Below are 26,302 nucleotides of genomic sequence, written 5' to 3' on the forward strand. Positions count from 1 at the left end.
TTGAAGATGTCCCGGCTCACTGCAGTGGGCTTGGACTAGCTGACTTGTAAGGGTCCCTTCCAAACCAAACCAGTCTATGATAAGGATGAGGAGGTGATAAATGCACACAAGTGGATTTGCCCTGACTGATATAACTGCATGTAGGATGCACCTAAGTACTTGCTGCTGGGAGCATAAAGGCTTTGTGATAACAAAACATCCATCACCAAAAGATCAAATGGAGGGATTTTTGATTCACTTGTCCCCAGAGGAAGCTGATGTCTTAGAAAATCCACCAGACTTGAGTTATCAATCATCACTGTCATATCTTTCAGACACCTTGCTGCAGACCAGGGCAGAAAATTGCACCTTTCCTTGGGTGACAGACACAGATAAAAAAATTATAGGGCCTAAAGCAACTACTAAATTAGGAGAGGAACCATCTGAGAAGCCTGTTTCACATCACATCAGTGACAGCAAGGTGAGGATGTCTGGGAGTTGTGGGTTCCACAGCTCTGGGGAAGTGGTTACTTAGCTTCTTGGTGAGATGACTCAGCCCATGTCTCCTGTAGTGCAGGAGAGCCTGAAGGTATTGAGGCTGCCTGCTGACAGGTCTGCTTTTGAAGAAAGCTCACTTTTTGTTTGGTGAAATGGTGCCAGAATTTCTATTTTCTGAGATGATGGAGGAAAGGTGTTGCATTGCCCACCACTTTCAACCAACATTGGGAACTTTCCTTCTCAAAGGAAGGCATAACCAAATCTTGAATGTTAGAGAATTCCAATGTGTATTTGAAACCAAAGAGCCAGAGGCAAGAAATGGGAGTTCAGGAATTGTGATTTTCATAGAGTGGTGAGGAATGGAAGGGACCTCTGGAGATCACAGAGCCAAACTTCCCTGCTAAAGCAGGGTCACAGAATCACAGAATGTTAAGAGCTGGAAGTCACCTCAAAAGATCATCCAGTCCAAACCCCCTGTCAAAGCAGCTATACCAGATCATATAGGAATGCACCCAGGTGGGTCTTGAATATCTCCAGAGAGGAAGACTGCACAACCCCTCTGGGCAGCCTGTTCCAGTGCTCTGTCACCCTCACAGGGAAAAAAATTCTTCCTCACATTTTTATGAAACTGGTATACTGAGTATATCTCAGCTTCCACCCATTGCCCCTTGTCCTGTCATTGGGCATCACTGAGCAAAGCCTGGCTCCAGCCTCCTGGCACTCACCCTTTACATATTTATAAACATGAATGAAGTCATCTCTCAGTCTCCTCTTCTCCAAGCTAAAGAGCACCAGCTCCCTCAGTCTCTCCTCCTAAGAGCAAGTTGCCCAAGACTGTGTCCAGGTGTGTTTGGAATCTTTCCAGAAAAGGACAATCTACATTCTCTCTGGGCAGCCTGTTCCAGTGCCTCAGCACCTTTGTAGTGAAGAATTTCTCCCTAATGTCTAATCTAAATCTAGCCTCTTTCAGTCTGAAGCCATTGCCCTTTGTCTTGTCACTGCACTCCGTGATCTAGTTGAATATGTCCCTGCTTACTGCAGGGAGCTTGGACTATATGACTTCTAAAGACCTATTTCAACCCAAACGTTCCATGCTTCAGGCTGAAATAACTGGAAGCCAGGTCAGTCAAAAACCCTCCCATCCTGTCCAGTCTTTTATAATGAGTTGTTAACTGAAATGTGTCAAGAATTGAGTCAGTGACAGAAATGAGTCATTCAGAAACCTCTAACCAGTTCAGCCATCTAAAGGACAAACCCTCATACAAAGGAGAAAAATGGTGAGGTAATGTCACTGTCACTGCTGCCCAGCAAAGCAAAATCCAGATTAAGCCTCCTAAGATCTGCTGAAGATTCCATGTCACACTTGGAAACTCGTCTTAGAGCATCAACATCACCTGAAGTGATATACTTGGCTAAGCCATCCCTAAGGTTGAGCATCCAATACTTTAACCTGGTTAAAAGTTTTGTTGCTGATGCAGAAGCCAAAATCCAGCTCAGCTGTTTCTGTCACAATCCTATTGTCTCTGAGTAGCTGACAGGAGGAAAAGGCAATATCCTTTTTTGCCTTTGATGTGAATGAACCTGAGTCCACCTGGTGACTAGTTCTGGAGAAGAAAGCCTACTATTTTTGCTAAGCTTCTTTGAAAAGCTGGGTGGTTGGTTTTTTTCCCCTCCATTAGAATAATGAAGTGATAACAAACTCTCTCCTTTTCACTGTAGGTGTTAGATAATGTCCATCAATTAAAGTAAAACACATTTAATTCTTCAGGGTTGGGTGCTGTCCTGGTTTGAGCTAGGACAGAACTAATTCTGTTCAGTGGTTTGATTTCTCAACTCAGTCTCTTCTCTTTAAGGTTTTATGCAGCTATTCAGACCCAGCAGGTGCTTAGCAGGTCTAGAGAGATTCTCCTCCCCCTATACTCTGCCCTGGTGAGGCTACACCTGGAATATTGTGTCCAGTTTTTGGCTTCCTAATTCAAGAGAAGGCAGGAATCTACTGGAGAGGGTGCAATGGAGAGCTATGAGGATGATTAAGGGACTTGAAAATCTCTCCCATGAAGAAAGACTGAGAGAACTGGGGCGGTTTAATCTGGAGAAGGCTGAGAGAGGATATTATTAATGCCTATAAATAGCTATAAATGGCTGTCAGGATGAAGGGGAGAGGCTTTTTTTGGTGGTGCCCAGTGGTAGGACAAAGAATAATGGATATGAGCTAGAACACAGGAAGTTCCACCTCACCATGATGAGAAACTTCTTAACTGTGAGGGTGATGGAGCCCTGGAACAGGCTGCCCAGAGAGGTTGTGGAGTCTTCTTCTCAGGAGACCTTCAAAACTAACCTGCACATGTTCCTGTGTAGTCTGCCCTAGGTGATCCTGCTTTGGTAGGGGTGTTGGACTCACTGATCTCTGGAGGTCCATTCTATGATTCTGTGATTCCATTTATATCATTTTATTGCTGTTGTTTCCACTAAAGATAGTTTCCTTTTCTTTCCCAGCTCATCAGTCTCTCTCTCTCTTATTGCCTTTCTCTTCCCTTTGGAAAGAGACAGGAGTTCATAGAGAGCATCTGCCACTCATCTAGTGGCTGGCCCAGCCCTAACACTTAATAGATGCTTCCAATAGTATGACAAAATTTTCTGGAGATACTCTTGGAGCTGATTATACTCACTTGAAACAAATATTGGTGCTCAGGAGAGATTGCAGGTGACTGCTAAAAAGTGCATGTGACACATTGTGAAACTTATATGTGATGATTTTGACTATACATAGAGTGGGAAAAAATGCTAATAAATATAGAAGGGGGAAATAAAGAGATAAATTTCTAGACAGCAGCTTATGTAATGTTGGTCAATGTATTTTTCAAGGGAAAAAATCAAGTCAAGCAACAAGATGAGTTTAAAATGCATTGCTTAAGGGATATGTATCACAGAAACAATCAGAGAGCCACCGAATGGTTTGAGTTGGAAGGGATTCTTCAAGGTCATCTAGCCCAACTTCCTGCACTGAGCAGGGACATCTTCAGCTAGATTATGTTTCTCTGAGCCCTGTCCAGCCTGAGCTGGAATGTTTCCAGGGATGGGGCATCTACCACCTCTCTGGGCAGCCTGGATCACTATTGCTGTAACGTATGTGGATTAGTTTAAGTTGTTTGATGTAGCCCTGCGTGACGTCTGGTTAAAAACCCTCAGCACTAGACAAAATCAATTTACCTGCATCAAATGCTCTGTGAACCAATTAGCAGCTACATCAGCATGTTTCTGCTCTCTTCTAATGGCTTATTTAACAGCTTCAAAGGAGCCAGTGCAGTTCAATGTCCTTATCAGTGAACTGGAAGAAAATGTAAACTCTTTGCCGATAATTTTGCAAATGACACCAAAATAGCTGGAAAGGAAAGAGTGAAGAGAGCAAAACGACTCAAAGGTGTGTATGTAACAGGGTGCTTCACATCTTAAAGCTATAAGCCTGTAACGTTTAAGGTCTCATCCTAAAAATAGGAGAAATAACAGCAAGCACCAGTATGGACTGGGGGTCATCCTGCTGGCAGATATGGAGAAAGACGCTGGATTCCTAGTGGACAGTAAGTTATCCATGGGACACTAATGTGTATAACAGCTTGTACCTGTTGTTTCTTGTCCTGTCACTGGGCACCACGGAATTGTTCATAGAACAGATCACTGGCTGATGGGTGTGCATAGGTTGGGAGAGGAAAGGTCCTGCATAGTTTAATCCAGAGCAGAACATCTGCTATGTGGAGCTTTCTGCAGGACTTTTCATCACTTGCAACTTCCAAAATGCTGCTGATTATTCCAGCTTGGCCTCTGAAAACTCTTCATCCCTGTTCTAAGGGTCCACTGAAGATGGTCCAGAGAAGAGCGATGAGACTGGTGAAGGGACTGGAGAGAAAGTCTGATGAAGGGAGGCTGAGGGAGCTGGGAGTGTTTAGCCTGGAGGAGACTCAGCAGGGACCTTAGTACACACTACAACTACCTGAAGGGAAGTTATAGAATCATACAATCATAGAATTGGTCAGGTTTTGAAGAGACCACAAGGATCATCTAGTTCCAATCCCCCTGCCATGGACAGGGACACCCTACCCTAGATCAGGCTGGCCAGAGCCTCATCCAGCCTGGCCTTAAACACCTCCAGGGAAGGGACCTCAACCGCCTCCCTGGGCAACCCATTCCAGCCTCTTACCACTCTCACAATGAAGAACTTCCACAACTCCAGTCTGAATCTACCCACCTGCAGCTTTGCTCCATTTCCCCTAGTCCTGTCACTCCCTGATAGCCTAAAAAGTCCCTCCTCAGCTTTTTTGTAGCCCCCCTGTTGTAGTCAGGAGGGGGTCAGGCTCTTCTCCCAGGCAATTTGTGACAAGACAAGAGGACATGGCCTGAAGCTGCACCAGGGGATGCTCAAGTTGGATGTCAGGAAGCACCTTCTAATGGAAAGGGGAATTAGACACTGGAATAGAATGCCCAGGGAGGTGTTGGAGTTGCTGTCCCTGGAGGTGTTTAAGGAAAGATTGGATGTGACACTTAGTGCCATGGTCTAGTCTATGTGGTGGTGTTAGGTTATCAGCTGGACTTGATCTCAGAGGCCTATTCCAGCCTCATAATTCTATGATTCTGTGAAGTAGCAGAACAAAGTCTGAAAGGCACATCCCTGGTCTTGCACAGCATCTCAGTTGCATATTGCAATCCAACAGCTCCTTGTGGGTATCATTTGGACAATTAAGCTCTAAATAATTCAGGATTTGGCAGCCAAGGATTCCATCAATAATATTATGCAGACTCTTCTCTTTTTTCCTTCCCTGAATGCAAAGTAAATAAATATTTCACACATGATCTCTCAGGATTGTGTTCAGGCACAGAACAGGTCTGCAACAGACAAACTGGATTCTAGAAACCTTCTGTCTTTACTTCTGGAGATAATGGATGAATCAAGAGCAATGGTCTTCCATGTGCACATTAGCCCCATGTCAGGAACCTTGGCTTCCTGCATCTGTTAGAGGAACGTTTTGAACACTTGGCTGTTTCCTGCCACAACACTGGTAACAGAGAGAGAATTTCCAGGATAAGATGTACACAACTCACAGAAGCAGAAAGATTGTGGATGCCTATAGGAGCTGGGATTTTGCCCATCTTCACTTTCTCAACATTAGTGTTCCTCCAGATCACATATATGTCCAACTGCAGAGGCAGAGCTTTAGGTGGCTTAAGTGTTGTGACTTATCACTGGGAGGAAAGGAAAACCTTTATTATCGGGTAACAGACTGCAGGGGAATGGATCTTTCCTCATCAGTCACTACACACCCAGTTGAACCCACTGACAGCTTAGATTTCTCCAGGTCTCCTCACTGAATTGGAATTAAGTGTAGCTGATCACGAGAGGTGTTCTCCTGGGCTGAGTAGTGGGGCCTGTTCTCTTTAGTATCTTTATCAATGACTTACATGAGGAGATCGAGGGCATGCTCAGTAAGTCTGAAGATGACAGCTCTGCTATGAGTAAGGCTATGAGAGTTGGGGCTCTTCAGCCTGGAGAAGAGAAGGCTTCGAGGAGACCTTACTGTGGCCTTCCAGTATCTGAAGGGGGCCTACAGGAAGGCTGGAGAGGGACTATTGACAAGGTCTTGTAATGACAGGATGAGTGGTAATGGGTTTAAACTTGAAGAGGGGAGAGTCAAACTAGATGCTAGGAAGAAGTTCTTTGCAGTGAGGGTGGTGAGACACTGGCACAGGTTGTCCAGGGAGATTGTGGATGCTCCCTCTCAGGAGGGAGGCCAGGTTGGACAAGGCATTGAGTGACCTGTTCTAGTGGGAGGTGTCCCTGCCTATGGTGGGGGGTTGGAACTAGATGATCTTTGAGGTCCCTTCCAACCTAAACCATTATATTCTATGACACTGATCTGTGAGGGAGTGTTGATCTGCTTGAGGGTAGGAAGGCTCTGCAGAAGAACCTGGACAGGCTAGATCAATGAACTGAGGCCAATGGTATGAGGTTCAACAAGCCCAAGTGCCAGGTTCTGCACTTGGATCAAAACAACTCCATGCAATGCTACAGCCTGGGGAGGAGTGGCTGGAAAGCAGCTCAGCAGAGGCAGATCTGGTGGTGCTGGTTGACAGCTGGCTGAATATGAGCCACCATGCACCCAGGTGCCCAAGGTCAACAGCATCCTGGCTTGTGTCAGAATAGTGTGACAGCCAAGCCCAAGAAAGTGAATATCCCCTTGTACCCAGCAGTGGTGAGGTTACACTTTGAGTCCTGACTTCAGTACTGGGGACACTAAGGTGCTGGAGCAAGAGAAGGGCAAAAAGCTGGTGAAGGGTCTGGAGAACAGGTCTTAGGAGTGGCTGAGGGAATTTGGGTTATTTAGCCTGGAGAAAAGGTGGCTCTCACTCTCTACAAGTCCCTGAAAGGAGGTTGTAGTGAAGTGGGGGCCAGTCTCTTCTCCCAAGTAATAAGTGACAAGATGAGAGGAAACAGCTCCAAGTTGCAACAGATGAGGTTGAGGTTGGATATTAGAAGGAAATTCTTCACTGAAAAGGTTATCGAACATAGCAACAGGGCTCCCAGGGAGGTGGTTGAATCCCCATCCCTGGAGGTGTTTAGAAAGCTGAAGGACATGTTTAGCAGCAGCCTTGGTAGAATTAGATAACAGTTGATGATCTCAGAGGTCTTTTCCAGCCTAAACAATTCTATGATTCTGTGGGTTTTTTGGGATTCTTTTTGTTCTGCCTGTTTGCAAGCTTTCAGATAATTTGATCTTCCAGCAGACATAAACATTTCATTCTCACTTTCATTAGAGTGTTTATAGCTTTTAAAGTGTTGTTGACATCGTTTTTGCTGTCTCTTTGTGTCTGGCCCTGCTTAACTGATGTAAAAAAAAAACTGTCAAAAATGTTCTTCCTTAAGAAAAGTTGCCAGTTTTCCCCCAGAGATCTTTCTCCTCATGTCTGTCTTCAGTCAATTCTACTCCACGTTGTGAGGATGATCCAGTGCTGCTTCTTCAGCCCATGTTTACTTTCTCTTGTAAGCACTGCAAACAAAAGTGGCCTGGGAAAAGGAGTTGGATTCTTCTCCTTTCCGAACACCATTAACAGAATTGTGGACTGAGTTCCACATGCAGCTTCAAATTAAGCACTCAATTAGGGTCTGGTCCAATGCTTATTAAAGTCCCTGGAAAAAAAATCCCTCTGGGTTTAATGGGCTGCAGATCAGATCTTGGGGAATGGACATTTCTACTGCTGGAAACATGCTGGAATCTGCACAGTGATGGACTCTTAGAGCAGGAAAGGACTTGGGAGGTCACATTTCAGGGCAGGATCAGCTGCATTTGTATCTCCCAACAGATATCTAACCTGTTATGAAAGGCCAGTAATGGGAACACCAAGGACTGTGCTCCCAGGAAATTTTTTACCTTAATTATCCTTACACTTAAGAGATCTTCATATCTGTTCTGAATCCTGATTCAGAGCATTCTTGCTCTGATCTACACCCATTCCTTTTTGTCCTGTCCAAAGTAAACTAGATCAGGCTATTTTCTTTCTCTTTGCTGTAATTTTAGATGCATAGTGAATGTGTGAGTCAATCTTGTCTCCCTTAGGCTACATAACCTTGATACTTCAATCTGGTCTCACGTTTCAGTCTGTTTTCTGGAGCTCAGTCATTACAGGTCCTCTTTTCTGAACTCCTGTCAATTATCCCACACCTTTCCTGAAGGACAGTGCACAGAGTTCAACATGGCACTTCAGTGCAGGTCTTCTCTGTGGGCAGCAGGTGGAGGGAGCAGATTCTGTCCATCTGCTCCACTCTGCTGAGACCCCACCTGCAGTGCTGGGTCGAGCTCTGGAGTTCTCAGCACAGGAGAAACATGACTTGTAGGGAGTGGGGCCAGAGGAGGCCGCAATAATGATGGGAGAGCTGGAAACCCTCTGGTGTGAGGCTGGGCTGAGAGCACTGGGTGATCTTCAAGATGGAGAAGAGAATCACAGAATCACAGAATTTCTTAGATTGGAAAAGACCTTCAAGGTCCTCGAGTCCAATCATTACTTTCACACTGACAAGTCCTTGACTAAACCAAAACCCTCAGCACAACATCTAATCACTATGAATCGCTATGGTTGGAAAGGACCACCAGGGAGACCTTATTGAGGCCTTCTAGTACTTTAGGGGGGTCTACAGGAAAGATAAGGACAGACTTCTTAGCAGAGCCTGCTGTGACAGGACAAGAGGTGATGGTTTTAAAATTAGAAAGAAAAGAGGATTTAGACTACATAGGATGAAATTTTCTATGGTCAGGGTGGTGAAAAACTGGCCCAGGTTGCCCAGAGAATTGCTAGAAGCCCCATCCCTGGCAACATTCCATCTGAAGTTGTTTGGGGCTCTGAGCAACCTGATCCAGCCAAAAATGTCCCTGCCCGTGGCCTTTCTAACTAAGCATTTGTGCATGCAAAACCAGCAAACAACAAGCAACACACACATTCCATATTTTGTATATTGAATTATCTCATTACATCCCTCATGAATGTCTATGAGCTGCAACAAGCAATTCTTGAAAACAGTATTGAAAAATCCATTTCCTTAATAACTTTGCCCTTTATGAAAGGGCTAATGGCTTTTAGCACATATGAAATTGGCTCAGGAATCATTCAGTTCTTTAAGTGCTACTTTAAACCACATAGACAAGATCCCATTTTTGTCTTGTTCCTATATAAGTTAATGGTCTAGGGCATTTTCATGTTCTGCAGAACATAATCGGGTCCAAAGTACGACATGTAGATGAGATTTTACCCTGTAGCTATTTATGACAGTGCCATTAGGTGTTATAGGCTTCTCTCTACTCAAATATCCAGCATGGCATTGTATATAGCAATGTCACTAGGTAAAGAAATCACAGAATCACAGAATGGTGAGGCTTGAAAAAGACCTCTGGAGAACATCTAGTCCAACCCTTCTGCTAAAACAAAGTCAGCCAGAGCAGGCTGGCCAGGACTGAGGCTAGGTGGGTTTTGAGAAGGATGTCCAAGGAAGCAGTTGAACCATCATCTCTGGAGGGATTTCAAAGACATGCAGATGTGCTGAGGGCCATGGTTTAGCACCAGACTTGGCAATCGCAGAATCACAGAATATTGAGTGTTGGAAGGGACCTCAAAGGACCATCCAGTCCAATCCTGCTGCCACAGCAGGATCACCTGGAGCAGATCACATAGAAAGGCATCCAGGTGAGTTTTGAATATCTCCAGAGAAGGAGACTTCACAACCCCCCTGGGTTCCAGGGTTCTGTCACCCTCACAGTGAAAAATGTTTTCTTCCTGTTTACATGTTGGATTAATGGTTGGACTTGATGATCTTAAAGCTCCAAGGAGACCTTATTGTGGCCTTCCAGTATCTGAAGGGGGCCTACAGGAAAGCTGGTAAGGGACTTTTTAGGATGTCAGGTAGTGATAGAACTAGGGTAAACAGAGCAAAACTAGAAGCAGGGAGATTCAGAATGGATGTTAGGAAGAAGTTCTTCACCATGAGGGTGGTGAAACACTGGAACATGTTGCCCAGGGAGGTGGTAGAAGGCCCATCTCTGAAGGTTTTTGAGGCCAAGCTGATGTGGCTCTGGGCAACCTGATCTAGTGTGAGGTGTCCCTGCCCATGGCAGGGAGGTTGGAACTAGGTGATCTTTGGGGTCCCTTCCAACCCTGACAATTCTATGATTCTCTTTTGCAGCTTAAATAATTCTATGAAATCACACCATGAAAAACATTAACCATCACACTGGACATATGCTGACCTCAGGTTAAACAAATATTATCCCCTTGCAAGAATATTCTGAAGAGACTTCTGCAACAACATTTCACCAAGAGGAGTTCTACTGACTGAAACAGATCAAAGGGTTCATTCTTTAATGGCATCAGATGCTGGAGAAGGTTGCCAGACTTTGCTGATCAACAGCCCAGGTGGTGTTTGAGATAAAACCCTAGCATCAGTCTGGATGGAATAGAAGCATTAGATGGGAGATGACAAAACAGATTAATGCACTATTAAGGTTCTCAATGTTTTCAAACACCACAAAGACTACATTCAACAAACACTTTCATGCCTGACTACCATCAAGGCACATGCTTGGAGTCACTGTACTAACTTTGCTGTTAACATGAAATAGGTGGGGGCTGGACAGGCCAGAACTGATCAGGACTCATGAGGAGCTTGGGAAAGTTCTGTCCTCTGACGTTTTAATGACTCCACAGGACAAAGCCCTGCCTGACCTGGCCTGAATTCAAACTTTGAGTTGGAAATTGAACTACTGCCCTCCTGGGCCCCCTTCCACCCTCAGTGATGCTGTGACTCTCCCTCTGTGAGCCGCAGCTTGAGGCTGTACCCTGTCATTCATTCACTACCTCTCTTATGCTGGTGATAACCTAGTTCTGTCCGTGTACATCCCCTGGTGCCAGTTATATCTATCACAGGCATGTCTAAGGAGGTGCTTGCACTGAAAACCATGCATGGGAAGACCTGCAAGACCTGTCCTCATATTAAAGAGAGATCTTAACTTCTATTTCTCCTCAGATTTTCTTATACAAGAGATTGTGAAATCAGAGAACCATGAATTCATGGAACGTTTTGGGTTGCAAGGGACCTTTAAAGGCCATCTAGTCCAACTTCAGGGAAGTGAGCAGGAACATCTTCAACTAATTCAGGTTGTTTAGACCTGGAATGGTTCCAGGAATGGGGCATCTACCACCTTTCTAGGCAACCTGAGCCAGTGCCTCACCACCTTCAGCATAAAAATTTCTTCCTTCTATCTAGTCTGAATCTCCATTTTCAGTTTAAAACCATCCTTCCCCTTGTCCTTTACCAGGGCAGCAGGTCCTGTTTATAAGATTATCCCTATCTTGGTTACAGGCTCCTTTAAGTACTGAAAAGCCACAAAAAAGTCTCACTGGAGCCTTTTCTTCTCCAGGCTGAACAAACTCAACTCTCTCAGTCTGCCCTCACAGCAGAGACGTTCCAGCCCTCACACAAGGTTGGAGGACAAAGTGATGGAAGTCAGAAGGATTAACACATATATCTTTCCTCTCTTGCAGTTTGCTGTACAGATGCTAAGAACATGTAGAGGAACAAAATAAGCCACTTGAAAACTATGTCCTGATAATAAATACATTGAAAGTAGTTAATCAGATCACCTTATCATAATAAGATGTATGGATCATACAGTTTCTTTGGTAAATAGCTCTACCTCCACCGCAACCACGAAGGGAGTGTTCTGAACCCCTTGATTAATTTAGATGCAGGCTCTGCCTTGGCTCCAACAGAGCCTTCGCCATCCACTTCAGCTGCCTGCCTCTCCCCCAGGCCTGCCATCCTGCTGCCTGCCTACTTCAGCACTTTTCCCCACTTCTCTCTTGCCAACAGCAAATATCTATATGACTTTTGATACCAACACTGACTGCAGAAGAAACAAGTGAAAATTGCTCTGGAAAAAAAATACTTCAGAGGAGTTCTACCTGATTGGAACTGGTTTCAATAGGTGGAGGCACTTGGTGTATATATCCAAATGCTGCCAGAGGTCTGCAGCTACTCTGGCTGCAGTTTTCCTGCTACAGACTTATTTTATGATGCACATAAACCAGCATTTTAAATTAGATCATTTATTTACAGGGCAATATTTAAAGTTACTGCTGGGCTTGGTTAGCAAAACTACTGCTCCACTCTGTTTATGCATTCTCACCCTTGGCATCTAGAAGATAAATTAGAAGATAGTTTGGGTTTTTTTTTCTGTCCCAGTGTATTTTTTTTCTTCTTCTGTTCTAATGGACACTTATCCTCTCACTGTTTCTGTTCATGAATCCACCAAAGATTCAGCCACAGTGTACACTTCTCAGAAATTAATGACCTGGTGATGATGCACCAGAAGAACTGGGTCTTGGCTTGCAAAAAATCAAGACTTGGGGAACTGCTGCAAAATACTAAATGGCTCAAGATGTTTTGTCTTTTCTTCTTTCAGTTGGGTTGAAAATTAACTATACAAAGTACAAACACAAAAGATGCATCCTCTGTGCAGACTCAGAAGACAAAAATACCTCTCATTTGTAACTCTTTTATATTTCTAGTCCCTGGTGAGACCAGAGTCGGCCACAAAAGCAATGTGAGGACTGGAACCCCTCTGCTATGAGGACAGGCTGAGAGAATTGGAGTTGTTCAGCCTGGAGAAGATAAGGCTCTTTACCATAGCCTTGTAACAGAACAAGGGGAGATGGTTTTAAACTAAGAGGATATTTAGACTAGATAAAAGGAAGAAAAGTTTTATGGTCGGGGTGATGAGGTGCTGGCTGAGGCTGCCCAGAGAGGTGGTAGAAGCCCCATCCCTGGAAGCATTCCAGGTCAGGATGTTTGGGACTCTGAGCAAGCTGATCTAGTTGATCAATACAAAGGGTTGGACTAGATAACCTTTAAAGGCCCCTTTCAACACAAACCGCTCTATCATTCCATCACTTTATGAATACACATTCATCTGTCTTACAGCCAGATTCCTCAGAAGTAGAATTAGGACAGAGGAATCATCAAGGTTCAGACAGATTTGGCTTTCTATCTGTGGTTTGGGTTTTTTTTTCCTTTCTTGTTTGTTTGTTTCTTTTGTGTTCACATACCCCAAGGTGCACCATCTGCTTCAAAGTACGGGATTAATGAAAAGGCCTACTGTGACAACACTGTGACAAAAAGCACAAGCCAGAAGGATTGCAAATACCCTGTGCTTCTGCCTACTCATAAATAACGAGGCTTATTTCTAATTGAGGTTTTGCAAGAGCTCAACTGATCTCACAGAATCACAGAACTTCTTAGATTGGAAAAGACCTTCAGGATTGACCAGTCCAATCATTAGTTTCACACTGACAAGTCCTTGACTAAACCAAATCCCTCAGCACAACTTCTAATCACTATGAATCACTATGGTTGGAAAGGACCACCAGGATCAGCCAGTCCAACCTTCATCCCAGCAGCCTTCATCACTAGACCTTAGCCTCAAGCACCACATCCACTCTCCTTTAAACACCTCCAGGGATGGCAACTCCACCACCTCCCTGGGCAGCCTGTGCCAGTGCCTGACCACCTGCTCAGTAAAGAACTTCCTCCAAACATCCAAGTTGAACCTCCCCTGATGCAACTTGAGGCCATTTCCTCTTGTCCTATCATTCATAATTCAGGAGAAAAGACCAGGTCCAGCCTCACTACAACCTCCTTTAAGGTAGTTGTAGAGGACGATAAGGTCCCCTCTCATCCTCCTCTTCTCCAGACTGAACAACCCCAGTTCCCTCAGCTGCTCCTCGTAGGTCAGACCTCTCCCCAGCCTCGTTGCCCTTCTCTGCACCCGCTCCAGCACCTCTCAACACTTAATGCTCCCAAGCTTTCACATAAGGAGACATTTCCTACTTCAGAGGAGTTTTTGGTCATTTCCCAGGCTAAGGCCATTTACCTCAGTGTCAGCGTGCTGCTCTGAAGGGTGGTGGAGCTGCCTGCAGACTGGGCCACAGCTGTCCTGGTGTGTGCCTGTGACAGGAGCCGGTCCAGAGAAGGGCAGCAAAGCTGGTGAAGGGTCTGAAGAGCAGATCTTCCGAGGAGTGGCTGAGGGACCTGGGGTTGTTCGGCCTGCAGAAAAGCAGACCGAGGCAGAGATTCTTGCTCCCTGCTACTCCCCGTAAGGAGGTTTGAGTACGGTTGTGGGGTTGGTCTCTTCTCTCTTGTAACAGGTAGCCTCAAATTGCACCAGAGACTTAAGATGGGTATTAGAAGAACCTTCTCCATCAAAAGGATTCTCAAACACTGGAACGGGCTCCTCAGGGAGGTGGCTAAATCCCCATCCTTAGAGGTGTTTAAAAAACACAGCGATGTGGTGCTGAGGGATGCGGTTCAGCGCCAGGCTTGGCAGAGTCAGTTAACGGTTTGCCTCGGTGATCTGAAAGGTCTTTCCCAACTGAAAACATTTTGATTCTATTATTCTACAGGGATCCCATGGCCTCACCCATGATCAGTCTGCACCCGTCCCAGATCCACTGTCAGCCATGGGGAGTTAGCTGCCCTCAGGGTCCTACCGCCTAGGCTCAGCCTCCGTTCCCCAGCCCAGCACAGGCCACAGGGCGGCGGGGAGCGCGGAGGAGCTGGAGCCCGCCTCAGCCGCCCGCCTCAGCCGCCCGCCTCAGCCGCCCGCCTCAGCCGCCCGCCTCAGCTTCCCGCCCAGCACTACCACTCCCGGCATGCCCCGCGCCCGCAGCTCGCCACGGGGCGCTCTGGGAGTGGTAGTTCCCTGCCGCCGCCCACAGCCCTGAGCCTCTGTCGCTGTTCCTCTCCCGGCGAGCGCCGCCTGTACTCGGGGCTCTCTGCGGGTGTTTGAGGCGGGAGAGCCGCTTCTCCCTGTTCTCCTTCACAGGAAGATGGTTGCGAGAACCAGGTGTGTTGAGGAGAGGTCCCCTGTTCAGCCGCTGGCGCTCGAAGGCGGGAGGTGTGTGTGTGAGGGAAAATCCCGCCCGGCGCATGCGTGGAACGGGCCTCCGCCTCCGCCGCCGCAGCGGCAGCCGTGCCTGGGCGGGGCGGTGCTAGCGGGCGGCCTTTCAGCGAGGAGAGCGGCGGCAGCGCGCAGCAGCGGCAGGAGGCAGTGCCCGCCCTCTCGGCCTGCCGGCGGCGGAGTCACTGCCCGCCCGCCTGGAGGGAGCGGCACTGCCGCCCGTCCTCCCGCTCCTCCTCCCCACACCCCCCTACTCCTCCTCCCGCCGGAGCGAGCGAGCGAGCGAGCGAGATGGCGGCCGCCGGGGCTATGGCAAAGCACGAGCAGATCCTGGTTCTTGATCCGCCCACCGACCTCAAATTCAAAGGTGAGGGGGGGAGCCCGGCGGCGGGGGAGGAGAGGGGCAGGGGGCCGACTCTCCCCCGAGGGGTGTCCCGTTTCCTCTCGGCGTCGGGCCGCTTCCAGTGGCCTCTTTGTTCCTCCCTCTCCCCAGCTCCTTCCACCGGGCCCCGGTGCCCGGCCGTGCCCGCTCGGGTCCGCTGGGGGCTGGGGGGTGGCGCCGCCGAGCCGTTGAACGGGTTTGCCCGCCGCCATCTTGGGATCCCGCGGGGACTCGGGAGCGTGCCCGCGGCACCGGCAGCTGCACGCCTGCCGCCTGCTCCGCCGGGCGCGGCGCCCGGGGCTCAGCCGCCTCCCTCCGCCGCGCCAGTCCGCCCCCGGCCCGGCCCCTCCGCGTGTCGAGACGGTCGCTGCCCTGTCACCCTCCGCCTGGGAGGCCCGGCCCTGGAGTAGCGGGGCCCAAAGAGCGAACGGAGCCCGGTCTGGGGAGGGGACAGTCACTGTTGTCATTTCTGTGACCGCGAGGGTCTGCGTGGCCGCCGGTCCGTCTCCGTGACGTGTCCTTCGGGCTGCAGCGAGTAGGAGAGCCCCGGAGTGGGCGATTGAAACGGGGAGGGAGAAATCGCTTGAGGAGGCTGCCCCAGTCTGGCCTGCACCTTCTCCCGCGCCCTGAGGGCCGGCTGCAGGCCCTTGTCCGAGCCCGGCCCTGGCCCTCGTCGCCGTCCCCTTGGGGTCTGGTGCGGTTTTGCACCATCACCCAGCACACTCTCCCCGGTGCAGCTTGGCCGGTTTGGCCTTGCAAATGACTCCTCCTTTTCTTCCAAGTTGTCAGCTTCTGGGTGCGTAAACAGGCAGTACGCTCCTTTCTTGGGAGTGAGGGAAAGGAATGTGTGCATTTGGGAAGTTTCTGTGCTTTGGGTCTTGCGTGCCGACCGCATGACTGTGACCGGCATGACATGCTCCTGTCAAAAGAGATCTCCGTTAGTGCCGTTAGCATGTGGGGGATTTCTCCCTGTCCTAGTGAATTAGGTAGTTGTGAAAAGGGCTCTCCAAAGATGAGTGATTCTTGAAGGGTAAGCGCAGAAGGAAAAGCATGATAGAATAAGTAGCTTTTGATAGTATCCTGTGATTATATTTTATACACGTGAGGACAATCTGAGAATATTTCAGATTTAGAACCAGCAATGTTGGGTTATTTTTTTCAAAAAAGCTGTTAATGTTACTGAATATGTGCTTTAAATTTTGGAACTAGTGTCAGCACATGTACTTGCCCAATCCTCTAAACGTTTCTCTTTTCCATTTTTAGTTGACTCATTTTATAGAGGGAGAGAGTGGAATTTATCATGTTGTAAAAAAATCTTTTAAGTGGACAACTAGAACAATTAATGTTTGTATTAGAGAAGGACACTGTATTCCCCCCCAAAATACCTTTGGCTGGCTTTTAGGCAAACTTTGAACAAACTATACTTGATCCAGCAAATGAATTAAATCCACAAATCTCATGTTTCAGTTTCTTGAGGGCTTCAATTTTGAAATTGCATGTTCATAGAAAAAAAAAAAAAAGGAGCAGGAACTTATCTTTTTTCAGTTCTGTTTTGTGTGGTTAAAATGCTGCCATATCTGACAGCACTTGGATTTCAATACACCAAATTCTTACTGCAAGAACAGGTTGGAGAAAAATTCATTAATTTATTTTTTTTTAATTAAAAACCTACTGTGTCTAATTCAGAGCTTTCAGATGTCGAGCTGCCTCCAAGCTGGAACTTAAGCCTTGTTTATGTGATAGGAAACAAAGTGTTGATACATGGAATATAGAATAAATACTAGATTAGAAATTCTCTGTGTGAAGCTGTTGTCAGTCAGAGATCTTTACTGTGCTGCATGTTTATGTACTTAGAGCATGAAATGTGTATTCTTTAGGCATAAATTTTGGTTTCAGGCTAATGCATATATTAGGAAGGGTGCTGTAGCGCAGACTAAGCAGAAACAAAATCAGAAGCATAATGAGACTGCAGTCTTAATACTCCATGGAAAGCGCTCACTGTTACTGTATTATTGCAGTAATATACTACAGAAAGAGCTGCTGTTGAGAGAGCACTGAGTGCACCCTCAATATTTTCTGACTCCTTATTATGCTGATGTGTTTAAAAAGGTTTGTGGGCCAACAGATAATTCAGTTCTAAAATGCTGCATTGAAGGATACAGTGAAGGGAGATACAACGAAGGAAGAAGGGAGTTCAAATTTCACTGTAAGGGTGACAGAACACTGAAGCAGACTGCCCAGAGAGCTTATGGAGTCTTTTTCACTGGAAACATTAAAAATGCACCTGAATGTGTTCCTGTGTGACCTGCCCTAGGTGATGCTGCTCTGGCAGAGGAGTTGGAGTGGATGATCTTTTGAGGTCCCTTCCAACCCCTAAAATTCTGTGATTCTGGGAAAAGTAACTGTTGTGGAACAGAATGCGTGTGGGTGAATGTAACTTCATAGGAAAATCACACACCTTTGTTTAAAAAAGTAACCAGCTGCACTGAAAGTTTGTGTTTAAAATGATCATATGAATTATGCATTATGGTTATTGATGTAATACCATTGAAGTATATGCAACACACTGGCCTATATCAGCAAGTGTGGCCAGCAGGACGAGAGAGGTACTCATTCCTGGTGAGGCCACACCTTGCATACTGGGTTTGGTTTTGGGCCCCTCACTCCTGGGAGGACATTGAATTGCTGGAGTGGGTCCAAAGAATGGTAATGAAGCTGGTGAAGGGTCTGGAGAACAGGTACTCTGGGGAGTAGGTGAAGCAACTGGGATTGTTTAGCCTGGAAAAAAGGAGTTTGAGTGAATACCTTCTTGCTCTCTACAAATCCCTGAAAGGCAATTGTAATGAGGTGGGGGCTTAGTCTCTTCTCCTTAGTAACAGATGAGAGCACAAGAGGAAATGCCTTCAGTCTGTGCCACGGGAGGTTTAGGTTGGATGTCAGGAAAAAAATCTTCCCCAAAAGGGTTGTCAAGCCCAGGACCAGGATACCCAGGAAATTGGTGGTGTCACTGTTCCTGGAGTGATTGAAAAGCTGTGTGGATATGGTGCTGGGGAGCATGATTTAGTGGTGGACCTGGTAGTGTTAGCATAGTGGTTGGACTGGATTATCTTAAAGTTCTCTTCCAGCCTAAACAATCCTGTGAGGAGAGCTCCAGTTTAAACATCTGAAGTGGAGAAAGAGTTTTGTTGTTTTTTGTGGTGTTGGTGGTTGGTTGGTTTTTTGTTTATTTTGTTTTGTTTTGGGTACTTAGAATAGATTTCTGACCTTTAGGGTAACAGCGAAATGTGTTGCTGTGCCCCTATGCGAACAGTGATTTAAATTAGCAAGTATATAGGCCTTACCTTGGAGTAAAGGCTTTAAATTCACCATTCCTCCTGAAACCATCATTTAGTATTTTTAGTCTAATCAACAAAAACAAGGTCTGTAATACATTTCATAAATTCCATATGGAGCATTGAGAATTGGCCTCCTGGTTCTTGCATCCAGTCTTCAGCCATATCACTCTTGTAGGTCACCTTTCTTATGCATTTTAATCAAATGTATTGAGTTTAGCTTTTCAGATCTGAAGTTGGTTTGGTTTGTTTAGGACTGGATAGGAAGAATTGAAATGTGAGACACGTAAAAACAACCAATTTGCAAGTTGGAGCATACTTTGCTTCCTGTTGGGGTCTTTGTCATGTGACTTGTGAATCCTTGTACCTCTAAATTTATATTTCAAAGATTTCTGTGTATTTATAGAATTTGGGTTTTCCTTAAGTCCAAAAAGCCAGTTATGCAGTTGTAAAGGAAGTTAGTTGAAGTTAGTAATAGATGATGATGGTCCTTTTCTGTAAACCTGTGTGAAATCTTTGAATCACTCCTTTTGCTACACCTGTCTGAAACTCAGCCCTAGGTGATCTGATGAGCCTTGGAAAATTAGTTGAAAGTCTTCAGAATTTGAATTTCCTGTGATTCAGAGGTGTCTGATGAGTAGTAGAATCATAGAATGGCTTGAGTTGGAAGTGACCTTAAAGATCATCTAGTTCAAATCTCCCTGTCATGGGCAGGGACACCTCCTAATAGACCTGGCTGCTCAAGGCTCTATCCAGCCTAGCTTTGAACACTTCTAGGTTTGGAGCCTCCACAGCTTCTCCTGTTCCAGAGCCTCACCACCCTTGTGGGCAAGAATCTCTTCCTAATGTCTAAGCTAAATAATTATTAAAAAAATCTGGACATTCTAAATTGAAATCCTTTGTTGTAGTTGTCAAAATCCACCCAGGTTACCTTTGCAAGCCTCCCAAAATAATGAGGCACAATTTTCCTTTTTTATTACTTTTAAGCTAGAAATAAGTCAGCAAGCAAGGAGACTTAATTTTTGGGCATGTTTTGTGCAATACATTTTCCCTTTGACTGTTTAAATGTCTTGTTACACTGATCTCTTCCAGTAATTCAATTTCTGATTATTAATGCAATTCATAATTTGGAGTGAAGAAAACCAAATATCAACTAGTATATGTTCAAATTACTCTTTCCACATGAGGTGGAGGCACTTCACAGAAGTGTTATGGCTTACTCTGAAGTGCAGATTTCAACAACCTTCGAAATGATCCAAAGATATCACTGTAGATTATTTTGCAATCGTTACCTCTCATTGGTAACATTGACAGCCACAGGCTGTGTGTTGCTGCAAATGGAGAAGGAGGAATGTAAAGGTAAAAATAGCTCAATGTTAAATGCATCGTCTGCCCTCAAGGTCTGTTGCCAGAATTGGCCTGGGATATCTTTTAGTGTCGGCAGGGTTTGAAGTCCTCAAATATGATCTTGCTGTCTTATTTCTGTGTGTCTTGATTATGTCAAACTTTGCACCTGTTTTCTCTATATCCAAAGTACCATCAGATTTATCATGTCACAGTTTCCCAAGACAGGGTGAATAAAGACAATTGGGATCTCAGTGTACTGGTATCTTCATTCCACAACATTTTGGACAATAAACAGTGGGAGTGCAGAGGGGAAAAGCTGGTTGTGATTACTGACCCAATTGCGGCTTCCCGATACCTTGAAACAATTCCATTTGAGTGCCTGAGCACTGTTTGATGACAAAGATCAAACATGCCATAGAAGTCTTTGGCTGACTTCTTTTTACTTTAAATCCAAGAAGGATTCATGGAATTGTTTGCTCTTCCTATATATCTCTTTTTCTAGCCATTGTTTACTGGCTCAAATCTCACATCTTGTTAGCATTTTAATGTATTTTAAAAAAATACTGAAAGTTGAGGAACAAATTGGGAGGAATGTAGTGAGGAAGAGAAAGGAAGGTAGTTCTTTTCCCCAGATGTTGCTTGTGAGGTGATTTAGGTGTACATACATTCAATGCTTATCAGTATTTAAAGAAAGGGTGACAGAAGGATGTGGCCAGACTATTTTCAGTGGTGCCCAGAGACAGGCCAAGGGGCTATGGACACAAATTGGTACACAGGAGGTTCTGTCTGAACATGAGGAAAAGCTGCTTTGCTCTGAGGATGCTGGAGCACTGGTTGAGGTTGCCCAGAGAGATTGCCAAGTCTCCTTCTTTGGAGAGATTCCAAACCCTCTTGGACATTGCAATCCTGGGCAACCTGCTGTGGTTGACCCTGCTTTAGGAGGGTTGCTGGGCTAAATGATCTCAAGAGGTCCTTTCCAACCCAAACCATTCTGTGATTCTGTCTCTACCACGGTGTTAAACTGCATTCAAAACTGACTAATAATAAAGATAGTTGTATGAATCCATGCAGCCAAGCATATACAGACATTAGATTATATTATGGCATATTTACCTTGCTGTTTGTTTTAAGATTAAATAATGGAAGATTTTCCTATGTGACAGTTATATGCATCAATGAAGGTTTAGAAGTTTTATTCTTTACCTACAATTTGTAGGATTCTTCTTTAACTTTGCACCTTCATTAAAAGAGAAACACTATCCACACTTCACTGTCTTGGACTTTTAACATAGTCATTGGTATATAAGCTGCACCTTTGCACTGTAATGAGTATGAAGTGCCTACTCCTGCTGGTTGGCAGCATACTGGATCAGTGAAATATACATCATTATTGCAAGAAACATTGTGTTGCACCCAAACACTGCACCATTGTTCAAGGCCAAGCTGAGAAGTCGAAGCTTATCATGAATAAGAGAAGCTGTTCTGTGCCTCAGTTAATAGATGGGAATATTTAGTGCACGAACTGTCCATTACGGTATTGTAAATTGTTGCTGTTTTGGCTTCACTGTGGTTTCAATGTTTTATTTTCTGACCACCATTGTCTTCAGGAGATGTTTGTTTGCCAGATCTTTGTGTCCATCAGTCATTAAAGGATTATGACATGCACAGCTTACAAGCCTTAAAGATGAAAGAGGCTGCTGGAGAGAGGTTACTGTGTGTAAAAACAACCAACCAAAAAGGCACAACAACGACAAAAAACCCCAACCAAACAAAATAACAACAACAAACCCAGACAAAATAATTATTTAGATAAGTAGTCCATTTCCAGTGTGAAAGTTGTCAAATTACAGTGGGTTTGTTGTCAGATGAGTCAGATAAAAAATTAGCTTGCATACTCTTCTTTTTCAAACTAAATACACAACAAAATAACTCTACTAAGTGAGTTTCTGTTGTGTTGTTTTGTTGTGGAAAAGGATGTGTGGGTGCTGCATGACAGCTGGATGAGCAAAAGTCAGCCTGTACCCAGGTGACCAAGAAGCCCAGTTACATCCTGGCCTGTTTGAGTAATAGTGTGGTGAGCAGGATTAGAGAGGTTATTGTCCCACTGTACTTGGCCCTGATGAAACCACACCTTGGATATTGCGTTCACTTTGGGGCCCTTCACTACAAAGAGGTCATTAAGGTGCTGGAGTATGTCCAAGGAAGGGCACAAAAGCTGGTGAGGAGTGTGGAGAACAGGCCTTGTAAGGAACAGCTGAAGGAACTGGGTTTTTTTAGCCTGGAGGAAAGGAAGCTCAGGGGAGAACTTACTCTCTACAGCTCTCGGAAAGGTGGTTGTAGTGTGGTGGGAGTGTTAGTCTCCCAAGTAACAAGTGACAGGACAATAGGAAATGGCCTAAAGTTGCACCAGGGGAGGTTTAGGTTGAACATTAGGTAAAGTTTCTTTGATGAAAGGGTTGTCAAACCCTGAATAGGCTGCCCAGGAAAGTAATGGAATCACTCTCCTTGGATGCATTCAAAAAAATCCATATATGTGGCACCTAAGGGTCATGATTTACTGGTGCACTTGACAGTGTTGGATTAATGACTTGATGTTCTTGGAGGTATTTTCCAGCCTGTGAGATTCCATGGTTCTTTGATTATTGAAGATGAAAATGCAGAATCATACACTAGATACATCCATTAGAATTTTAGTAACTTTATTTATCTTAAGGTTGTAAGACTTTATCTGGTGTATAGTGATCTGGGCCTATAACTTCTCTTGCCATTTAGTGGGTTTTTGTGTTATGTACTATTCTATCATTGTACTGTAAATTCTTTAGCAGTGCTGCTGCCATATGTCATTTTATAGTTTGAAAGCATTTAGAAATACATAGTTATGTAAATGGAAATAAATATTTTCAGTTTATTTCTACATAAGGAAGATCTTGAGACTTAGTGTGGCTTGCTAAATATTGTCCTGATGTAGGACTTCAGATGTTTGATGCTTAATAACATAAATAAGGGGGGAAAAAACCCACAATCCCCCAATAGGAAAATAAATGTTTATGTGAATTAAAAAAGTCATACAAAAAATTTTGCCTCCTATGTTTCTCCAATGTGGTCTCACATGGAGCAGTTCTTAATTTAACACTTTAGTGCCTGAATAGGTCTGACCTAGACAGTATGCAAAGCTTTACAGGAAATAATAATTAAAGCTGTGGAGATAAATGGGATGTGGAATAAAATGGAGCATGAATGTGCTAGTTTGATCTGAGACCTCTTCTCTCTGTGTCTCATCCTCCAGGCAGTATCAGATCTTACCACTGGATTAGCTGACATCATTTCATTATTTCATAAAGTCACTGAATGGTTTGGAAGGGACTTTTAAAAATCACCTGGTCTAAATCCCCTACTATGAACACAGGGAGATTAAGTTGCTCAAAGATCTGTCCAACCTGATCTTTAATGCTTCCAGGCATAGGGCATCCACAGCTTCTCTGAGCAACCTGTGCCAATGTCTCAACACCCTCATCATATAAAATTTCTTCCTTATGTCCAATCCAAGTCTAACCTCTTTCAGTTTAGTTCCATTACTCTTGCCCTTTCACCACAGACCTGGTAAAAAAATCTTCATCTTTCATAGAATCCCCCTTTATATATTGAAAGGCTGCAATAAGGTCTCCCTGGAGCCTTCTCTTGTCTAGGTTGAATAATTCTGACTCGCTAGCTTGTTCTTACAGGAGGGGTGTTCCATCAGTCTGGCCATTTTTGCAACCTCCTGGATTCTTTAACAGTTCAGTGTCTGTTGTGTACTCCAGGTGAGGTGTCTAGTGTGAGTGGATTAGAGAGAAACAATTCCCTCCCTCAGCCTTCTGGCCATGCTGCTTTGCATGCAGCCTAGGACACATTTGGCTTCTGGGCCATGAGTGCATGCTGATGGGTCATGATCAGCCTTTCACCCTCCAGTAATCCCAAGGCTTTCTCCTCAGAGCTGTTCTCAATCCCTTCATCCTCCAGCCTACATTGATACTGGGGATTGCCCCACCCCATGTGCAGGATGTTCCACTTGGCTTTGTTGAACTTAGTAGGCTCTTATGGGCCCATCCCTTAAGCCTGTTCAGGTCCCTCTGGGTGACATCTCACCCCTCTTAGTGTGTTGACTGCACCACTCAGCTTAGTGTCATCTGCAAGTTTGTTGACAGTGTGCTCAATTCTACTCTGTCATTGATGAAGACACTGAATAATATTGGTCACAGTATGTGTCCTTGAGGAACACCAGTCTTCTGGTTTCCCCTTGGATATCGAGGCATTGACTTTGGACATGACAGGCCAGCCCATTCCTTGTTGGTCTAACAGTCCATTAATCGGATCTGTAGCTACTTTAGAGAGGATGTTGTGGAGGATTGTATCAAAGGCCTTAGAGAATTCCAGGTATGTGATATTTGTAGTTCTTCCCTTGTCCACTCTGTCATGGAAGGCCACTAGGTTAGTCAGGCAGGACTTGCCCTTGGTGAAGCCATGTTGGCTATCTCAAATCTTTGTCCTTCCTGTATCTTAGCACAGCTTCTGAGGAGGATTTGTTCCATGATCTGAATGGTAATTATGTGATACCCAGGAACCTGAAAAACCAAAAATGAAGTTGCAGGTAAAAGAGATTAGTGGAAAAATGTAACGTGGGGAAGGGACAAATGTGAGTCTGGTTTTGTAGTGAGGGAAGTATTAATGTTGAGGTGGTGTTAATGAAGCTTTATCTGAATGCATCCCTGGCAACACCTAGAGAAAATTAAGCCAAATGGGAATGATGCAAAGGAAAAGTTATTAACATAAGTGAAGTAGAATAGCTTGGCTTGTTTGTCTTGGTGAAAGGAAGACTGAAAGGGGATCTGATTGCTGTCTATAAATAGATTGGAAGAGTTAAGTGCTGGGAAAAGAAAAGCTGCATAGGTTAAAGGGTATGACCACTACAAAAATGAATTGGCATCCAGTGGTTGTGGATGTCTCAAGATTGTCAGAAATCAGTCAAATTTCAAGTATGAGTGGTGTCAGTCTTAACCAGCCTTCCAAAACTGAAGCAGGGAAGAGTAATTCTAAAGTTGTCAGATACAGAATCAGAGAATCTTAGCATTGTAGGAGTTGGAAGGGACCTCTAGAGATCTTCTAGTCCAAGCCTGCTGCTAAAGCAAGATCACCAGAGCAGGTTATCCAGGAATGAAATGTCCAGGTAGATCTAGAATCTCTCCAGAGAAGGAGACTTCGCAATCTCCCTGGTAGCTTAGACCAGGGCTCCAGTACCCTCACAGGAAAGAATATTTTCTATGTGTTTAGGTGGAACCTCATGGGTTCAGTTTTGTGCCTGCTGCCCCTTGTCCTGTTGCTGGACACCACTAAAAAGAGTGTTATCTCACCCTATTGACCCTTGCCCTTTAGCTGGTGATAGGTATCTAATAAAGTAGTTTATTATCATCTTACAAAATGGACTTCAGAAGGCTTCTCCTAAGTCAGGAGAATGTTCTTGAAAGCTTGGTAGGACAGTGGTGGTACCTAATTATGTACTTAGGCTGGAAGCTGATATGTCATGTTCCATCCCAAGTCATTAGACTAGCTTGAGTGAGATGCATTTTTAATGCATGTTTTTCTTCTAAGTGATGATCATAAATTTAAAGGTGATATCTATAGTAGTAACCTCTATAATTCATAGGAGTATGGTGTTGATATGAACAGTACAATGTTAGTACAGTCACTAAGTCTGGTAGACTCAATGAAAGTAAAAACTGGTTTTCATTTTGCTGTCTACTAGAAATCTACCAGATGTATTCCTTGTTGCAGTTCAAGTTAGAACTCCATCTGGCTTTTGTCAGAGTGAATTGTCTGGTCTTGGGAAGTGGGGCTGTGTTAGGATCATAGAATTACTAAGGTTGAGGAAGACCTCCAAGGTTGCAGAGTCCAACCATTAACTCAGCACTGCTAATTCCACCACTAAACCATGTCTTTTCAGTCCCTTTAGGGATGGAGACTCCACCGCTTCCCTGGGTAACTCGTTTCAGGACTTGGCAACCATTTCAGAGCAGAAATATTTCCTAATGTTCAACCTAAACCTTCTCTGGTTCAACCTGAGGCCTTTTTCTCTAATCCTATAATTTTCTATCTGGGAGACGAGGCTGATTCCACTTAACTAGAGCCTCCTTTCAGGTAGTTGTAGAGAGCAGGAAGATCTCTTAGCTGATTAACTGAGCTCCTCAAGGTTGATGTAAAGATAGTGAGGAAATAGTTTATGGTCCTGTCTGAGTGACAAT

The 26,302-nt window shown here is 44.9% G+C and overlaps 1 protein-coding gene and 1 long non-coding RNA gene across 3 annotated transcripts in view; one reads left to right on the forward strand and one right to left on the reverse strand.

Moving 5' to 3' along the window:
* The window catches only part of LOC135178870 (uncharacterized), a 93,967-nt gene extending 79,331 nt beyond the window's left edge, over positions 1-14,636 (reverse strand). For both annotated transcript variants that reach the window (XR_010303767.1, XR_010303768.1), the window contains exon 1: positions 13,941-14,636. This is a non-coding gene — a long non-coding RNA (uncharacterized LOC135178870). The remainder of the gene's footprint in view (positions 1-13,940) is intronic.
* A 523-nt stretch (positions 14,637-15,159) lies between these two features.
* The window catches only part of VAPA (VAMP associated protein A), a 34,962-nt gene continuing 23,819 nt past the window's right edge, over positions 15,160-26,302 (forward strand). Inside the window, exon 1 of the mRNA XM_064150223.1 lies at positions 15,160-15,333. Within this exon, the coding sequence (XP_064006293.1) occupies positions 15,258-15,333 (76 nt within the window). The 5' untranslated portion in view covers positions 15,160-15,257. The remainder of the gene's footprint in view (positions 15,334-26,302) is intronic.

Source organism: Pogoniulus pusillus, chromosome 10 (genome assembly GCF_015220805.1).
Source record: "Pogoniulus pusillus isolate bPogPus1 chromosome 10, bPogPus1.pri, whole genome shotgun sequence".
NCBI classification, from domain to species: Eukaryota; Metazoa; Chordata; class Aves; order Piciformes; family Lybiidae; genus Pogoniulus; species Pogoniulus pusillus.